This window comes from Eucalyptus grandis, chromosome 2 (genome assembly GCF_016545825.1).
Source record: "Eucalyptus grandis isolate ANBG69807.140 chromosome 2, ASM1654582v1, whole genome shotgun sequence".
NCBI classification, from domain to species: domain Eukaryota; kingdom Viridiplantae; phylum Streptophyta; class Magnoliopsida; order Myrtales; family Myrtaceae; genus Eucalyptus; species Eucalyptus grandis.
Window position 1 is genome coordinate 4,635,815 of NC_052613.1, and position 17,480 is coordinate 4,653,294.

Sequence of the window (17,480 nt, forward strand, 5' to 3'; positions counted from 1 at the left end):
AATCGTTGAGGGATTTCTCTCGTTTATTAGGAAAAAAATGAATTACTTAAATGATTACAAAATGATTCGGCATTCTGTCTATATATACACACACGAGTCATGCTAACATAAGTCTTTGAGCAATTGGTAGAATAACAATATATTGTAGGTTACAAATTCTTGAAAAAATAAACTCTACGACAATTTCTAATTATTTATTATTTATTATTTATAGTTCCAAATAGACTGTTATTATCATAGTGAATTAAGAATTGTCACGTAATCATTTCTTTTAATTACATATGTTTCTATTAGTTAAAACTTTCTTTCTCATGTGAACCGATCCTTACACGAGCAACATATAAAAGACACGAATCCTCTCTTTTTAATAATACTTTTGCTGCTAGAACCACAACTGTCTCCAGTTCAAAGTATACGGGTAAACCCATATTTTAATCTCGAACAAGTTGAGCAACAAGAGGGCCTGAGAAGTGACAGCAGCTTTGGTTCGATGACCAATCGCGCCGAAGTTCATTCACTAATCCTCCTCTATCATCTCCAAGTTGGACGAATTTAAGCTCTAAGACGATGCAAGTGAATGAATAAATTAAGGCAGGAAATATCAATTTGCACGATTAAAGTAGCAATTTGGTTGACTCAAGGTTCAACTGTAGCAGCTAAGGCTAGCCTAGGGATCATCGCCCCCAACCTGCCTCTACAATAACTAATAGGGCCGCACGGCGTTCCCGCACGCAGACTCTGGAATGAGGAGATTCGGCTATCGTGAGTCAATTTAATGAGGGGCAGCTGCAATGGGTTATGAAGTAGCAGTTGGGGGCTGCCTCCTAAAAATTATTTCTACATTTTCGTGGGCTTTTTTTTTGCAAATTTAATATAAGTTACCATTTCCGGCAGCGACTCAAGCAAGAGTACGAATTATCATGTAATTCGTGTTAAGATAGATTGTGGTCGTGTTACATAGACAAAACAAATGAAGTAGTACGACCGTTTCAATTTACTGCTTCATCGTCTTAACCGGCCGGACATTCTGAAATAATGAATTTTTCACGTTTTAATATAATTAAGCATACTTATGTACATAAACACAGAAAGTTATTTCCCTAAACTTGTCATAGCAACAAAGAATCTGTGTTTGAGGTTACACAATTGAAACTGCAAAGACGACACGCAACATCCTTCCATGCGGTTGTTTCTATAGTGTGGATCTGAAAGGATACCAATTTGGCTTGAGTTGCCTCAAACTTATGATTCAATCTCGCTCGGTTTCGTTTTTCTTGAAATTGTATTCTTGCATTACGGTCTGAGCTGGTATCCAGACCGAGCCGGATCACGTCTTACTCGTCCCTCGTATCTATTAAAGGTGGGCTCTCTGGTCGACGCAAAAATGCGACATGATTTAACGAGGCAAGCGCGCTTCCAGCACTTAGTTTGGACGGTCACAGAAATGATAATTAAATGAAGGGACGAATTGGGATGACGCATATGCTAGAAGTTCGTCAGGGCTCTTCCATTTGGTACCTACCTCAGTTCACACCCTTATTTCTGTTGGCGCAGCTAGGCTGTGATCCACAGTTCTGGTTCGTCATCTTCTCCACGCCACACCTCCCCCCCCACACAACTCCCAAGTGCAACACTAATGCCCACCAACTGTCTACTTGGCTGATGAAAAGGGCTTTGTGAAGCAAAGATACGACCCTTTTTGTCTTTCTTTTCTCTCCATTTAATGCGGTGCCTGCTTCTATAAATTGACGACCCGGTTCGCCATTTCTTCTCACAAGCTCCTGCCACGGGGAGAGAGAGACAGAGAGAGAGGGAGAGAGAGAGAGACAGAGAATGGAGCGGGTCGAGAAGGGAGACGCGAAAGTCCGAGGCGATCATGACCACTACAATGTGGCAATCGAGCTCGGTGACGACGAAAAGCTCGTCGGGTCAGTAGGAGGAGGAGGAGAGAGACGGCGAGTCAGTTATGTGAACTCCCTCTCTCCTCGTCAAATGGACACTCTCACCGCTCTCTGCGACACTTTCTTGCCCTCCATTGCTCACCCTCATCATCCTTCGTACACCGACTCCGGTGGTGACGGTGACTGTGACGAGGAGGTTGCTAAGTTCTATCGAACTTCAGCTTCCATGGCCGGAACTCCGGAGAAGGTGACTTGACTTTTTTATGTAGATTTTGCTTTTCTTGTAGGTAAGCTTAAGTGCCATACCAGACAGTTTGTCTTTAGTCTAACAAGATTAGACAGTTGTTTGGTTGAGAATGAAAGTGGTTTAGGACAAACACTGTCGTTGCACCTCCCAAATGAGGCATCCGTGTTAGTACATCCTTCATTCAAGGCTGTGGCCTTTCTTCGGAATTAAATATAAATCCAATTTCTTAGAAAATCTTGGGGCATTGATAGCAATGTGTATCAAATGCACGCTCATTACTATCTCTGCTTTTGTTTCCTCTTCCTTCAGGCCAAAACACAGCATCCTTTCATTCCGTTTTCCTAAATTGTGTTAAGGGCCCATTTGCTTCGCTTCATGATAGCCTAAATAAGATGCAGAACAAGACCCAAATGAATACACAGATTCGTACTTTAACCCGTATTCTTTCTCGGGCGATGCTTACCTTCATTCTGGGTTGATGGTCGGAGGAAACTATCTCCCTCCGGCCATTCTTCTGATCGGTGTGTTGCCTCTGTGGTTTCCTCCGACTAGGAATGCATGACAAAATAGGCCTATTCACGCTAATTGTTTGTAAGCAAAACAAAATTATACCCAAACAACCATCGGCTTTGCTTATCCTTTGTGCTGTTCATGCAGCTAGGGGGGCTCATCAGCGAGAGGATAAAACACCCAAAGCTCTGGCTGCTCCGTCTCACCTTGTGGTTCCTCTCGACGTGCATCGGGACCTTCATATTGTGCGGCCAAAAATGCTTCTCAAGCCACTTCCCGTACGTGCAGAGGTTCCCTGAGATCCCGCAGCGGCGAAGGGAAGAGATCGTGAGGCGGTGGTCTCGCAGCGTCTTCCCACTGCTCCGGATATTCGCACGAACCGTCAAGCTTCTCACCTTCCTAGTCTTCTTCACTCAGGTCCGTACACTTTCTGAATCCACTTCCTTTTTAGATTGAAATGGAGGAAAACATTCCAAGACCAGCCAGAACACTTAAATGCATCGAGCCGTATCGTACTGTACGAAAATAAGGGAACTGGAGATGAGTTGGTTCGCTGACGGGCCTGTCCTCGTCGTGAATGTTAGAACCCTAGATATGATTGAGAAACCGACCTATCAAACGCAATTACAAAGTGAAAACTCAGTCGAAAGTTGTAGTAAGGTTTACTAATCTAATACGCGATACGAAGATATTTTCATTGATTAATGCTTGACGACTTGTATAGCTAATTAAATGAGCATCTTGAACTCGACGCCAACAAAAGATTTTCTTCTTAAGGTGTGACCACGAGAGTAGCTACTTGTCACCCTCATCACCAAGCTGAGCTGCATGCATGCACGCACGCCACGTGCAGTTTGATTATATATATTTGTCGGAACTACCATTATTGATGACCAAAAAGGTGACCGAAATAAAAAAGGTGTAATCTATTCTGATAGGTATGACATAGCCTCCGTTACAATGTCGACAAGTGTCTGGAGAGTATTATAAAGTACTCCAAGTGTTTCGAGAGTATTATAAAGTAATCATTACTTGTGAGAAAAAAGTTATATATGAGAGTAAAATACCTTAGGTTATTTCAACGAGGACCTTTTGCAATAATTTTTTGCACAAATCTACTCAAAATTTAGGTCACGAGGAATTGATAAGTTGCTACAGAAAACGTCGCTTCGGAAGCACGAGTTACGTTATTCCTTGTGCGATAAGTGCTGAATATATTCTCTCATTGACAATGCTGGGAATGTCAAAATGAATTTATAAAGCTAATATGTTAAGTGATATGACATATTTGTTCTTGTTAAGTCTCGAATGTGACTGATATATTGATCTTAGCATTGCTCTTTTCCAATTCAATCATTTTCTTTCCCTTTTTTCGGCTGTTGTTACGTATAGAATGTGGCAAAAACACAAAAAAGAATTACGTAGCTATATTTTGAACTCATTAAATAATTTAAAAAATAATGACATTGATAGTTCCATTTTCACCTACTAGAAACCCTTCCGGAAAATATCTCGAATTGTTCAATCTAGTAAACAAATGACTGAACTGAGTTTAACTTGTAATTTAGTCAAATTATGTTTCCGTGAAAAAGTGGAAGAGAAATCATTCTTCTACTGATCATTTAACTATCAATCAAGCAAGGAGTAAAGTTCATGAGTCAAATCGACTGTCTCAGAAGGAGATTATAGGGGAATGGCAAGATAAGGATTAGGTCAATTCCAATTAAGAAGGTGGGCTCTATAGTTTAAAAATAGAACAGGTTATGCAGTTGGTCATCAAGTACGTAACACTTTAGGAGGTGGTACTATGACTATGGTCAGAGATTCAAAAAAGAAAAATACTGCAACGCATATTAAAACTGCAATCGATAATGTTATCTTACATGTTCCCAGAGTATTCAACAAAAGCATTAAAAAATAACCAACTAAAAATAGGAGTAGAAATAGGAGATGTGGCGCGGAAGCACCTTTTTCCAGTCGTGGGTGTCCGCTTCACCAATAAATGCTCAGAACTGTAGATGAGATAAATACTTGCTTCACAATAAGTCGTGCCTCTATAAGCTGCTCATCGAATTTTTAGGAGAAAAACAGTGCTGTGCATCGTTTAAACATGTGGTACTTTCGAAGTGGTACCACCCTCAATCAGTCGAAAGTTTTTGGCTTATGTTTTGTAAACATTGAACCATAACATGTCATGATAATTAGAGCACCCCTTTCTATATAGTATATGTTCCATATGTGTAGATGGTTATGAGAAATTGTTTGAGTGCTCCACCACTTAATCTAAAAGGTCACATCTTTAGTGAATGCTCGATTTGATATGTCAACCGTTTTAAAATTTTGAGCAAATTTGAATTAGGTGTCCATGCACTCAATTTGATATATCAACCATTTTGAAATTTTGAGCAAATTCGAATGAGGTGTCCACACAATTTATGCCTCATCTAGAGGAGATCATTGAAAGAGAAAGAGAAAGAGACCCTTGATAAATTGGGAATTTGAAATTGAAATTCTGGATAACTCGAGACACCAAATTGTTTAGATTCATTATTTGAAAATTCATAAGAAGTTTTATCTCCGAAGAACAAAAACTTAATTACTTTACCATAAATGTTTCGGCTGCAATCTGAAAGACAAGGATATGACTCGCTCTTAGTAAATTCATTAAAAAAACGAAAAAAAAAAATATTTATCTTGTGCAGTGATTTTGAGTTGTATCCTTTTGTTTGTTAAGCACATGTCCGTTATGATAGTCCCTGTTTCTGTTGGAACTTGGTCCCTATCGGTTTGATACCCACGTATGGCACATTCCAAGGCTTTAATGGGGAACCTGCCCAGGTCAAATCTATTAAATTTGCCTTCCCACTCGCTCGATCTCAACCCATGCTTTTTGTACTTTCTATCTCAACAAATCGAATGTTTGAAATTAGGAGTACTAACACTTACAAAACCATATATATATAGTGATTTTATAATGGTCTTTTAATTTGATATGATGAACATAATCAATTATAATAGCAGGAAAATGCAGTGGCATGGGAGCAAATGTTAATTTCTAGTGATGATACGAATTGGGGGAGATCCATTTTCTCACTCATAAGTGATTTGATCCGGTACAATAAATTAGCTGTAAAATAGGAAGATGGGTGTGTTTGTCCCTCCTTTTGAATGAACTATGTAAATATTTTTTTTTTCGGTGCTAACCATTCTTTCTAATCAGGGGGAATGAGATTCTACGAGAATGATGAGTTTCAATTTGTTTTCAGGTGGACGAGAAGGATCACAACGTTTCCTGGAAAGCGATCGGCTATGCCGGACCGGATCCAGAGTTCGAAAACTCCAAGAAATTAAAGCGTACGTCTTGCCAAATCTCAGCAGATGAACAGCAAGGCAAAGAACAGGCGACAGCCAAGAATGGTTATGAAGATGAAGCCTTCTTTGGACCTCTTCATCAAGGTCTAATCCACATGGTGCACCCACGAGACATTGTCACGAAAAGTCTCCGGCAGTTCGGGTTCCCCGTCCTCATCTGTCCCTCAAACCATAATGTACGAAAGCCTCGTTTCCCATCTTTGAGCATCCAGTGCGATGCAGTGGTGATCGGTTCCGGGGCGGGCGGGGGAGTTGTTGCCGGTGTGCTTGCAAAGGCGGGCTACAAGGTGCTTGTCCTGGAAAAGGGAAGCTACTGTGCCAGGAGCAATCTCTCCCTGCTCGAAGGGCCTACTATGGATCAAATGTACCTCTCCGGCGGTGTCGTGGCGACTGAAGATATGAGCACACTGGTACTTGCGGGGTCCACCGTTGGAGGGGGCTCCACGATCAACTGGTCCGCCTCCCTCAGGACACCGCAGCATGTGATGAACGAGTGGTCGAACAAGTATGATCTAGAGCTGTTCGACAGCAAGTTGTACCGGGAGGCGCTGGATGTCGTCTGCAAGAGAATGGGAGTTCAGTCGGCAATCAGCGAAGAAGGGTTCAACAATGCAGTGCTGCGAAAAGGGTGTCAGGAATTAGGCTATCCTGTGAGCAACATTCCTAGGAACTCTCCCGCGGATCACTATTGCGGTTGGTGTTGCTTGGGCTGCAAGGATGGGAAGAAAAAGGGCACTGCGGAGACATGGTTGGTGGACTTAGTAGAATCTGGGAATGGGGCGATCCTCCCTGGATGCGAAGCCATCGAGGTCCTGCACTCAAGGCAAAGCAGAAGAGGGAGGGATACTGCAACCGGGGTCACATTCGAGTTCGAGCATAACGGGGTCAAGGAGGTCTGCATCATTGAGTCCAAGGTTACCATCGTGGCGTGCGGGGCTCTTAGTACACCAGCTTTGCTAAAGAGAAGCGGCCTAAAAAATCCCAATATAGGGAAGAACTTGCATCTCCATCCGGTAACGATGGCGTGGGGCTACTTCCCAGACACTGAGATGGCGGATCTGTGGCCAGAGAAGGAGAAGAAGAGCTACGAAGGAGGCATAATGACGGCAATGTCCACAGTTGTTGGGAATTTCAACAAGTCCGGGTATGGTGCGGTGATCCAGACCCCAGCTTTGCACCCCGGCATGTTTTCGGCACTAATGCCCTGGACGTCCGGCCTAGACATGAAAGAAAGGATGACAAAGTTCTCGAGGACAGCCCACCTATTCACGCTCGCTAGGGATAAAGGGTCAGGGACGATCACATCATCGACCTCTATAAGTTACAAGATGGATGATGCAGACGAGCAGAATCTGCAGAAGGGGCTCGAGAAGGTGCTGAGGATACTGGCAGCAGCCGGGGCTGAAGAGATTGGGTCGCACCATGGTGAAGGGAAAACACTGAAGGTGAAGCAAGTGAGCTACCATGAGTTTGAGCAGTTCGTGAAGGAAGAGAGCGCGAGGTCGATAAAGGGCCTGTCGACGCCAATATGCTCTGCCCACCAGATGGGGAGCTGTCGGATGGGGCCCGACCCGAGAAGCTCGGCAGTGAACCCGATGGGCGAGACGTGGGAAGTAGAAGGGCTGTACGTGGCCGATACCAGCGTTTTTCCGACGGCACTGGGCGTGAATCCAATGGTCACAGTCCAGGCAATTGCCTACTGCACCGCGCAATCAGTCCTTGAAGCTCTCAGGAGGAAGAAGAGCAGAGAGTGATCGTCACGTACATAAATCGCATTCTTTTCGTTCTCTTGCTTTTCAGTTTCACCTCTCATTGCAATAAAGCTTTTGGCGTGCAGTGCGCGCAACAGCAAATGAATTCCGAAAGATTGCCTTGCTTTCTTGCCGTATTTTCTACTTCTTCAACCAACCAAACTCCCTGTAATCTGTCTGCCTAAATTGATTAAATCTAGCAATGTAACCTCCCGGCATCGTTGTGGATCGATTCCTAGAGCAAAAGGATGCAATTGACCTGTCGTTTAGGATGAAAAAGTCAGAGCACCGAAAGACGCGCGAGCATAAATTTGATCCACAATTAGAAGGAAGCAGAAAAGAAACTCCCCATCTTCTGTGCACCTAATTTGATCGGAGGTTTTTCCACTTATTCAGATAACTGTCATTTACAGTTTTACGGGCATGAGATCGAGACATGACGAAGGTTTAAAGGGACCTCAGCCAGGCTGGTACTAGTAAACAAAGGCTTGCTGCATATCCAGAACTGCAGTCTCTGCGATGCGGACATTGCCATCATCAGATTCCTGATAAAGATTTCCGTCACTTCAGATATTAGTAGTTCAGCCAATCTCAGATATCAGCAAAACAAGAAACCTCAAAACAAAACTTTACAGTTAAGTCAATCTGAGATCAAACATAAAATCAAGCAGCCTCATTTTCTGAGTTACGCATCCAAAAATGTGCATATTATAGACTTTAAACTCAACGGTTAGAACTTGTTCACTTCTGAGACCATCCATGGACAGCGGTGTCCAATTTACTTGCTGTGCCTTGTCTGTTAAGATTCTTTGCTTAGCCAAAAAAACTAAAAAAAGGCAATGTGACAGCCTGAATTTTTAGAACTTATTTTTGATTAAATAAAATAGGCTTTTTATCGACGAGCCTATAGTGCTATTCTTTGAGCTGAACACTAATAAAAAAACTAGATTATTTGTGGAAGCCATTAAGGGATTTTAACGCAATGAATTTGAGAATTCGACTAGGAATCGACTGCTCGACTGTGTTGATCTGCAAGAGTCATTACGACATCGTTAAAAATCGATTATTTACTGGACATAGGTCGATTCGATGGAGATATGTGATTAGTGTGTGGGTGATTTTACCTAATTGCAAAATTCTCGTCGAACAGCATTAGACCGATTTTTCTGTCATTTCCATTACTCGGTGTCCATATTTGAAACGTTGAGATTTTCACAATAACTAAGAGTCGCTAATGTGTTGAAAACGTACAATGTGACTCGAGATAAATCAATTACGGGTCAATTGCACTAAAAATTCCTAAAAACTTCCCGATAGACTAAGTCAAGCTTAAATCGCATTGGATTGAAATTAATCGCGAATTTGAACCCGATTTCAGAAATTAAAAGTTCTATCATGTCACGATCTATTTTAGGAAGATCGACTTATCCTCTGAAGAATTTTTGGAGAGTTTGCGATTTTTACGGAAAATCGATTTGGACGTCGCGGAAAAATTACGGAAATTCGAATGGACTCATTTAAAGGAAATTTGGACTTCCAAACCGGGCTGTGTTGATGGAACTTGTAGAAATTGTAGAAATTGTATGGACTTTTTCTTCAACGAAATTGGATTTCAAATTGGAGAAATCGGAGAAGAAATTGAAGTCTAAATCTAGTGAAATTCATACATAAGGGGGGAGGGCTGGAATTTTGGCATCAATTTGAGTAATTATAGAAATTCAAAGAAAGAAAGAATTATGGGTGACCAATTGAGATACACATGAGAGCTTTAGGGGACCAAGCATTAAATGGAATGGCTTAGCTTGTTGACTCTCTCTCTCTTTTTCCTCAAGCCATTCTCTCACGTCTCTCTCCCGTGCGCATCATCTTGCTTGACTCTTTCTCCCCTCCACGGTTCCAGCTTTCCTTTTTATTTTCCCTTTGAACCGCCTCTGTTTTCTTTTATTTCATTTTCCCTGCCTCTTCATCTTTGTTCAACCTTTGCCACCGAAGCTCCTCAAGCCGACTTCAATTCACCGAACCGAAGCCTCACGCTGCAGCTGCCACGTCCGAGTCCATCATCCTCGGCCCACCATCACTCTTCATCAACGCATCCATCCCATTTTCTCTACCATGCGTGCATCACCATCATCACGCCATCCTCTCCCATCTCCACCGAAGACAGCTTGCTGCCGAAGGCCAAAGCCCACAATTCCACCGAGTTTTGTCTCTTCTCGGTCAAGCCAACGAACTCCCCAATTTGTTGACTGGAGACCTCCACTCGTCCAGCAGCCCACCGAAGACGCCAGCTCCCGCGCTCCGTTTCCCTCCAGCAGATCGCAATTGTCCAGCGTCGTGGGCCCATCTCCATCGAGTCCAGCTCAGCCCATAGACCAGTGGATTTCAGCCCGCATCAATGAGCCCGCAAGCCTTCTTCGAAGGCCTCAATTCGGCCCAAGAATTCAGCAGCTCCTTTGGGCTTTCTATTCAGCCCAGACAATTTAACCGGCCCATCTTCAGCAACCCAAGCTAGAATCAGCCCAGTCTTGAAGCCCACAAAGTCCAGCCTGGTTCCGCAGCCAAGCCCAACCGCAACTTCAGCCCAGTTCAGTTTTTTTTCAGCCCACTTGAAGTCCAAGAAGCAGGCCCAAGTCCATCATTTGCTATGGGCTTGCAAGGCCTTTTGGGCCCAGTTCAAGTGTCCGTTGATGTCGCCGAAAGTTCAGGTTTCGACCGTCGTCGCGGTGAACCGGTCTTTGTTTTAAACCGGTGAATTTATGCACTAAACTCTTCTTAGTAGGCTAATGACGTTTAATGAGTGTTTTGTTTAATTTAATTAGGAATTAAATGGTTAGTTAGATTTTTAGATTAGTGATTTAATTAGTTAATTATGCATGTTAGGTGGTTAGATTAAATTAATCAAGGCCTAGATAGGGTGTGCTATTTATCTAGACAGGTTTGGGAATTTTCCTGGCCCGTGTCGGTATTTAATTTAACAATTTCAGCCTAGGTTAGTATTTTCGATATTTAAATTGATTTATTTAATTATTTTCAGTAATTATTTAATTATTAAATATTTTCCGGAAATTAGACTGGGATAGCCGGTGACCGGAATTTCGTGCTATTACAATGGTTTGGTTAATTTATGCAATTAAGTGTTAAATTATGCCAATTGAGTGCTGATTAGAAATTTGAGTATTTAATTCCAAAATTTATGAAATTCCAATATTTATTCAGAAAATCCCAAGTATCAGATTTTAACACCAAAAATGGTTTTATATACTATATAAAACAATGGGATTTTAAATTGGAAGATATCAATTTTTCTAGTTTGAGTTAACCGTGTACCCACACACGAATATTTTACCATATATTTCTAATACGAAGAAAAAGGCCATGTTCATCATTTTAATTGAGGCATTTGAGTATAATGCATGGTGTCCTAGGCCATACTTGAGTGATCGTGTGTTGGTTAAGAAAATCCGTCTCAAGTTGTTAAGCTGGACGGTAACCCTATATGGGACGCCCCTAGACAACAGGAAGCCAGTTGCAGTAGATTCTAGACCCGTGCTCCTTCAGGAAAGTCGTTTGATGGAGACGTGCCGTGTGTGAGACGAAGCCTGACAATGCCAGAAAACCGCCAGATACAGAGTATGCCGTTCTATATGCCGAGATCAAAACTAGGAACGCATGATTAAATTTGAGTTGAATGTGCCGAATTATGACAAAATTGTGTGGTACGGTATGTGACGTGTCATAACAATTTGGTCATATAATCAGGACCCATGTACATTATTTGAGATTGAGTATTGCATTCCAACTAATTGAGCTTGAATGTTGCTCTGGTTTGTGATATGAATTGCATTGACCTGCAGGGTGGATCTGAGACGAGGTAAGTCTCATTGATTGTGTGATTGTGTGGTTAGGACGCTTTTTTGCGTATTTTCCTCCTAATAAGGGTTTAGAGTATGAACTCATTGAGATTTATGTCTCACCCCGTTGTGGGCTTAAATTTTTAGGGTTGTTGAGTGGAGGACCTAGAGCCAAGAGGAGGTGATCGGAAGCGTAGGTCAGTTAGAATTGTTTCTTTTTGGAAAGTCAATTTTTGTAGTCTTTTGGTCATAGACTTTGTACATGACTCAGTGTGTATATAAAAGTGCATTTTGTTTGTGAAATTATTGTCCTACTTTTCTATCCCGAGATGGTTACTGTTAGGGGATTTATTATTCGCTTCCGCATGTGCAATAAAATGAAAAATGGTCGGCGACTCGTCCTGGGAAGTCGCAAATTTTATCGACTAGAGAAGGATGGGCACACGCTTGAGGATTGGGGCGTGACAGGTAAAGTCTAGTAAGTTTGTGCATTTTACCCCAAATCGGTGTATTCGTCAATTATCACGATTTTGATTTGGGAGCTGTGCTCTCCCAATCTAATTCTAAATTTGAGAGTTTGAACTCTCCTACTCTAGATCTAAATCTAGGAGTTCTTTTCTTCTAATTTAGATGTGTGAGTTTAATAATGTTTTTGCGGCTTCAACCTTGTGCTTTGTCCATATACAGATCCTCTACCTCCAATTTCAATGATGATCGCAGAAATTCTAGCATCTCGCTAAACTATGAAAATTTGTTTTTCCAAAGATTAGATTTGTGTTTATTCAACCTATTTTGCTTGTCTTTATACGGTATGGTATAGAGGAAGTTGAACCTAGGCGCACACCACTAATTGGTAATGCCATAGTTATTGGAACAGGAATTTCTAGCGAATGCTCATCAATGATGATGATACGAGATCCAATAACGAGTCATCAATTATTTTGTTTGACAGAATGAGTGTATGCTTAATCCTACCAGTACTTTGTTGATTCTCTTTGTTTTTTCGGATTTGACTTTGTTTGGTAGTATTTTGGCTTTTACTTTGCGGATTTACTTCACCATAAAAGTCTATGTATTTTTCATATTCTCTTTTAAGTCACAAATACATTTTTTTTATACCAAAAATAGAACTTATCATGTGTCATAGAATCCTGCCATTTAACGGAAATTTAATAAAAATTAATATAGAATAAATTTGTTACTCTTATATGGATTTTGAGTTTTTAGTCGTTAAAATATTAATTAAAAGTAAACTTGTCACTATTAATTTAAAGCTTTTCATGATGTTGACCCTTCTTGTTTGTAAATATGATGAATTCTAGGATCATCGTAAGAGGGAAGTGGATGAGGGGGGAAAAACTAGAAAGCTGGCATTTGCGAGCTGCCCTACCTACGAAGCGCCCTTACCCTGGGGAGTCTCGGACACTTTCGACTCCCAACTTCAATGGCGCGCATTTCCGTTGTCTGGCGACCTCGGAGAAAAAAAACACGAGGAGCCATTATGCTTTTCCGACAGTTTTCTTATGTGGTTCTCCTGCGAATGTTTCTTGTTTCGCGGTGTCTATCATCTTCCACGCTCTCCGTGAACTCCCCTGCATATAGTCGAACAACCCATCTCGGTCGAACTCGATGACCAGCGAGCATGGTTCATGGGTCGCTGGAGCTTGTTCCCAAAATCGTTCCTTTCGAAGGTTCTCGCTCGTTTTGCTCGAGCGCGACCGTCCAAGTGTTGGTGAAATATGTCTTCGAAATTGGGTAGTACAATGAAATCGGATCGAGTAAAACAACTTGGACTTTGAGGCGTGATATCATTTTCTTTAAAGATTTATTTGCCCCACAACGTTGTTAATGGTCACCGGCAAAAATCCTCCAAGATACAACAAAGTCTCGGATGAGAAAACTAAATAGCAATTTTAGTATTTTTCCAGGGTCTCTCTAAGAAACAATCGAAAAATTGGCTGCTGTTTTTCAGAAAAAGGACTCGAAAATGACAACACTTTTCTTTCCGAAAATGACAAGTATATATATGAAACAAGATATACAACTCTTGTGAAAATTGCAAACAAACACGTCTTTAGAAAATTGTTCGAGATAAACCAATGCGACTCTTCGAAATACGTCGAATAACGAACAATTGCAATCCTTCGGAAAAATTAAAACCGAATAAGTAATTTTCCAAAGGTTGTCTTGAAAAGACAAACAAAATTCGGAATTTTTTTAAAATAGAATTTCGAATTTTCATTTATATTTCATTTTCGAAATTCTCAAATTAAAAGGCAACCTTTGAACTAAAAAAAAAAAAATTAAAAAAATAATAATAATAAATAGCAAGGGATTAATGCTAATTAAATCGCGATCGTGCTAAGTGCTAAAATCGCGCACCCGCACGCTGGTATGGTGGGGGTACTCCTTTAACTACAAAAGGAAACTCCACATTAATAAACTGACCTTCCTGCTCTCACATTTTCTATGTGGGACAAAGTAAAAAGCACTCATTTTGTTTTAACAAACAAAATTCCAACACCAAGCGCATCTGCTTGCTAGCCGATCTTAAAGTCTCCCAACTTTCGTCTGTGTGAAGCGAAGGCGGTGCTCATTGAAGCGGAGAATACGGCTGCTAGGAAAACATTGGCTAACTCGTCTTTGAGGACTAGACTTGTGCGCTCGTTTTCTGAAAATGTTAATCTCGTCCGCAGATATGAGTTGCCACCTGGAACCCGTGCTTCTCTCATGCTTAAATCTCAGCGTGCGTTGCTGCAATCTGTTGGTTTCTCCTCCGTCTGTGACACGTTCGACGAAATGGCTGACTGAGAATGGCATTCGCGAGAATGGCGTTCGCGAGATGGCTGTTTTGTCAAGACGTCCACTATGAGAGGTGACAAAGAAGGTGTCTCAATTGCCCATTGTTCGGCCCTCAAGATTGGGGCTCTCGCTCACTTGCCCATTGCAACCTCTCTGCTCATGGCCTACTCACGAACTGCGGACCCGAGTGCTTCACTAGCTTTGTTTGATGAAACTCCCTATAAGGATGTGATTACTTGGAATACCATGACCACTTCCTTGGCTGATAACCAGTGGTTTGGTCGGGCCCTGGATCTATTTGCCAAGATGATGGAAGGGGGAAGTGGTTTTGATTCCACTTCTCTTTTGATATTCTCATCAATATTCATGCGTACAAATCAGTTGATTCAGGGTCGTATTGTTCACAGCTTAAGCATGAAGTCAGGGATGCGGTCCAATTATTCGCTGTGTAATGCACTTATGGATATGTATGCAAAATGTGGTGATCTAAGCTCATCAGAGAGCATTTTCGCTAGTGTCAGTTACAGGGATGTTATTGCTTGGAATTCATTACTCAGTGGATGTCTTCACAACAACAATCATAGAAGGTGCCTACACTACTTCAAAGAGAGAGCAATGTATGATAAAATGGGGGACGGTAAGCTGCACCTTCATTGGGAGAACTAAGTTGTGGTAGCACTTTGCACGATTTTGTTAGCTGGGTTTACTTCCATATGAAGGAAGCCCAATGAATAGCAAGTTCAAAAGGTTTTGAGCCCATATGATAAGTCATATGAAAAAATAGAATTTCTTATTATTTTTTAAGGGCATGTTTGGTAACTAGCTAGATGGTGCTAATTTATATTTTTTATTTTCGGGAGTAAATTTGAAACAAAATCGTGTTTGATAAAATTTTTATTCTCGGAAACAAATTTGGAATAGAATCAAGAATAAAAAAAAAATTAATTCTTATTCCTGGGAATAATTCTAAAATCAAGCACCTATTTTCTCTTTTTCTTTTCTTTTTTCTTGTTCTTCTTCCCTTTTTCTTCTTCTTCATATGCTACCACTGTCGCGGTTGCTAGGGGTGAGCGTGGTTCCGGGTAGAACCGGGAACCGGAACCGAACCGGAGGAGGTTCCGGTTCGGTTCCCGGTTCTAAGGGGACCGGTTCCCATAGGAACCGGAACCCGAGGAACCGGAACCGGCAAAGTTACAAAATAAAAAACCCTAATCCCTTTCGCTCGATTTCCCCCCCCTTCAATTTTCCCCCTTTCCCTTTCTTTCTCTCTCTCTTTTCTCCCCTTTTTCCTCCTCACGTCCTTGCCCCCACTTTTTTTTTTCCCTCTCTCTCTCTCTCCTCTTTCCTCCTCTCTCAGCCGAACCCTCCCACTTCTTCTTCTTCTTCTTCTTCTTCTTCTTCCTTCCTCTCGCCGATTCTGCTTCACCCACCACCACACCGCCGCCCCACGCCCTACTCACCACCACCTCTTGGCCACCGAACCCCACCACCCCTTGCTCGTCCGACAAGCCGTCTCACCGTTTAGCCCGACGAGCTATCTTGCCGTCCGCGCCGCCGTGAGGCACCGCCGCCGTCCCTAAGCCACCGTCACCACCTCTTGCTGCCGCTTGCTCGGCCGTCGGGCCGTTGTTGCTCCGAACCGTCACCACCTCCGCCCGAACTTAACCGTTAGGTTAAGCCCCAAATTAATTTACCCTAGTCTCGGTTCCCACTTTCACTTCGCACTTCCTCTCTCGTCTCACCCGACGTTGCTCACTATGCTCCGTGCTCGCCCTCGATGAGTTCCTCGACGAATCTCCACACGGAGTCGGGCCTCAAGTCCCTCGACGAGTTCCTCTCCGGCAAGACCTACATCTCCGGGTAAAGCTCGTCTACAAGAAGCCGGCGAAGAAGACGACCGCATCCCCATCTTCGTCGGCTCGGAGGACCTCGCGTGGAACCATGTATCATCCCACCGAGGCAGCGTTCGCGGTGGCAAAGACCGTAAGCTCTCTCTCTGCATCGTTCTTTTTAAGCTCTTGAGCATTTGTGTTGTATTCTCTTTGCTCGATTCGTCACTCTTCATGACAGACTTGTATTCTGGGTTGGGAAGGATATATAATGATAATTTTGAGAATGCGATTGTGGGGTAGAAGTTGATTTTCCATGTGGAAACAATTCTAGGGTTAGCTTCGAGGTTCGTGCATTTTGGTTTTGGCACCGACCGGAGACATAAGAAAAGAGTGAATGGGGTCCACGATGCTTGATATTGGTGAAAACATGAAAACCTATGGTAAATTCGAACTTTAATCTTTTTAGCTTCGTCGGCATGGAGTGCCACTGACTAGGTGTTGACAAAGTTTGGGCGGTGACAAACTTTTAGTGTTTTGCTAATTACTTGAGCTTATCATTTTCTTCTAAATTTGGTTAGCGAGCTCGACTTTGTGGCAAAAGCCGTTGATGTGGCTGCTGAAGAATTAATAGCACCGGCAACACTGGACAAGGTTCATGCTGCATCTGTTTATTTTCTTCAATGTGCCATTCTTGTTATTTTGTTTCTAGTGTGCCCCGACACTAATTGAAATTTTTCTTTTTGGCAGTTACTCAAGTGCAACTTAATCGCGCTAAAGAGTCTACAAAGTCTGCAGTCCGATGAATTTGGAATCTAGAGTATGGTTCAAACTCCATCTCGAAAAGCATGTATGTGAGGAAGCAGCCAAAGGATTTCATGATCGGGGAACAGGGTGGACTTATCGGTTTCAAGTGAAGGATCAGATTGGAGCGTAGCAACTATGATTCTGAACCTATGCTGCGTTCATGCGGTATAACAATTAGCAATAGCTTTACTCAAGTTGAAGGCCGTGTTCTACCGGCTCCTAAGGTGCCACTGCTAGTTTCCCTTTTGCATTTTGTTTGCTGGATAAAAAAAAAAAAAGAAAAAAAAGAAATTCTGTTTGTTTGCAATGGACTGTTAGACAATCATCTGCAATAACACAAACTTGTGGCTTCCTTCCCAGCTAAATGTGGGCAATGGAGAGGATTTCTTCCCCGCAATGGACGGTGGAGC

General features: G+C 42.2%; 1 protein-coding gene across 1 annotated transcript; it reads left to right on the forward strand.

The window, feature by feature from the left end:
- The first annotated feature begins 1,669 nt into the window (after positions 1-1,669).
- Positions 1,670-7,908, forward strand: LOC104442329 (long-chain-alcohol oxidase FAO4A). The gene is made up of 3 exons (XM_010055719.2): positions 1,670-2,148; positions 2,806-3,075; positions 5,925-7,908. The coding sequence occupies exons 1-3, from the start codon at positions 1,834-1,836 to the stop codon at positions 7,782-7,784; spliced, it is 2,445 nt and encodes an 814-aa protein (XP_010054021.2). The 5' UTR covers positions 1,670-1,833; the 3' UTR covers positions 7,785-7,908.
- Positions 7,909-17,480: the final 9,572 nt, after the last annotated feature.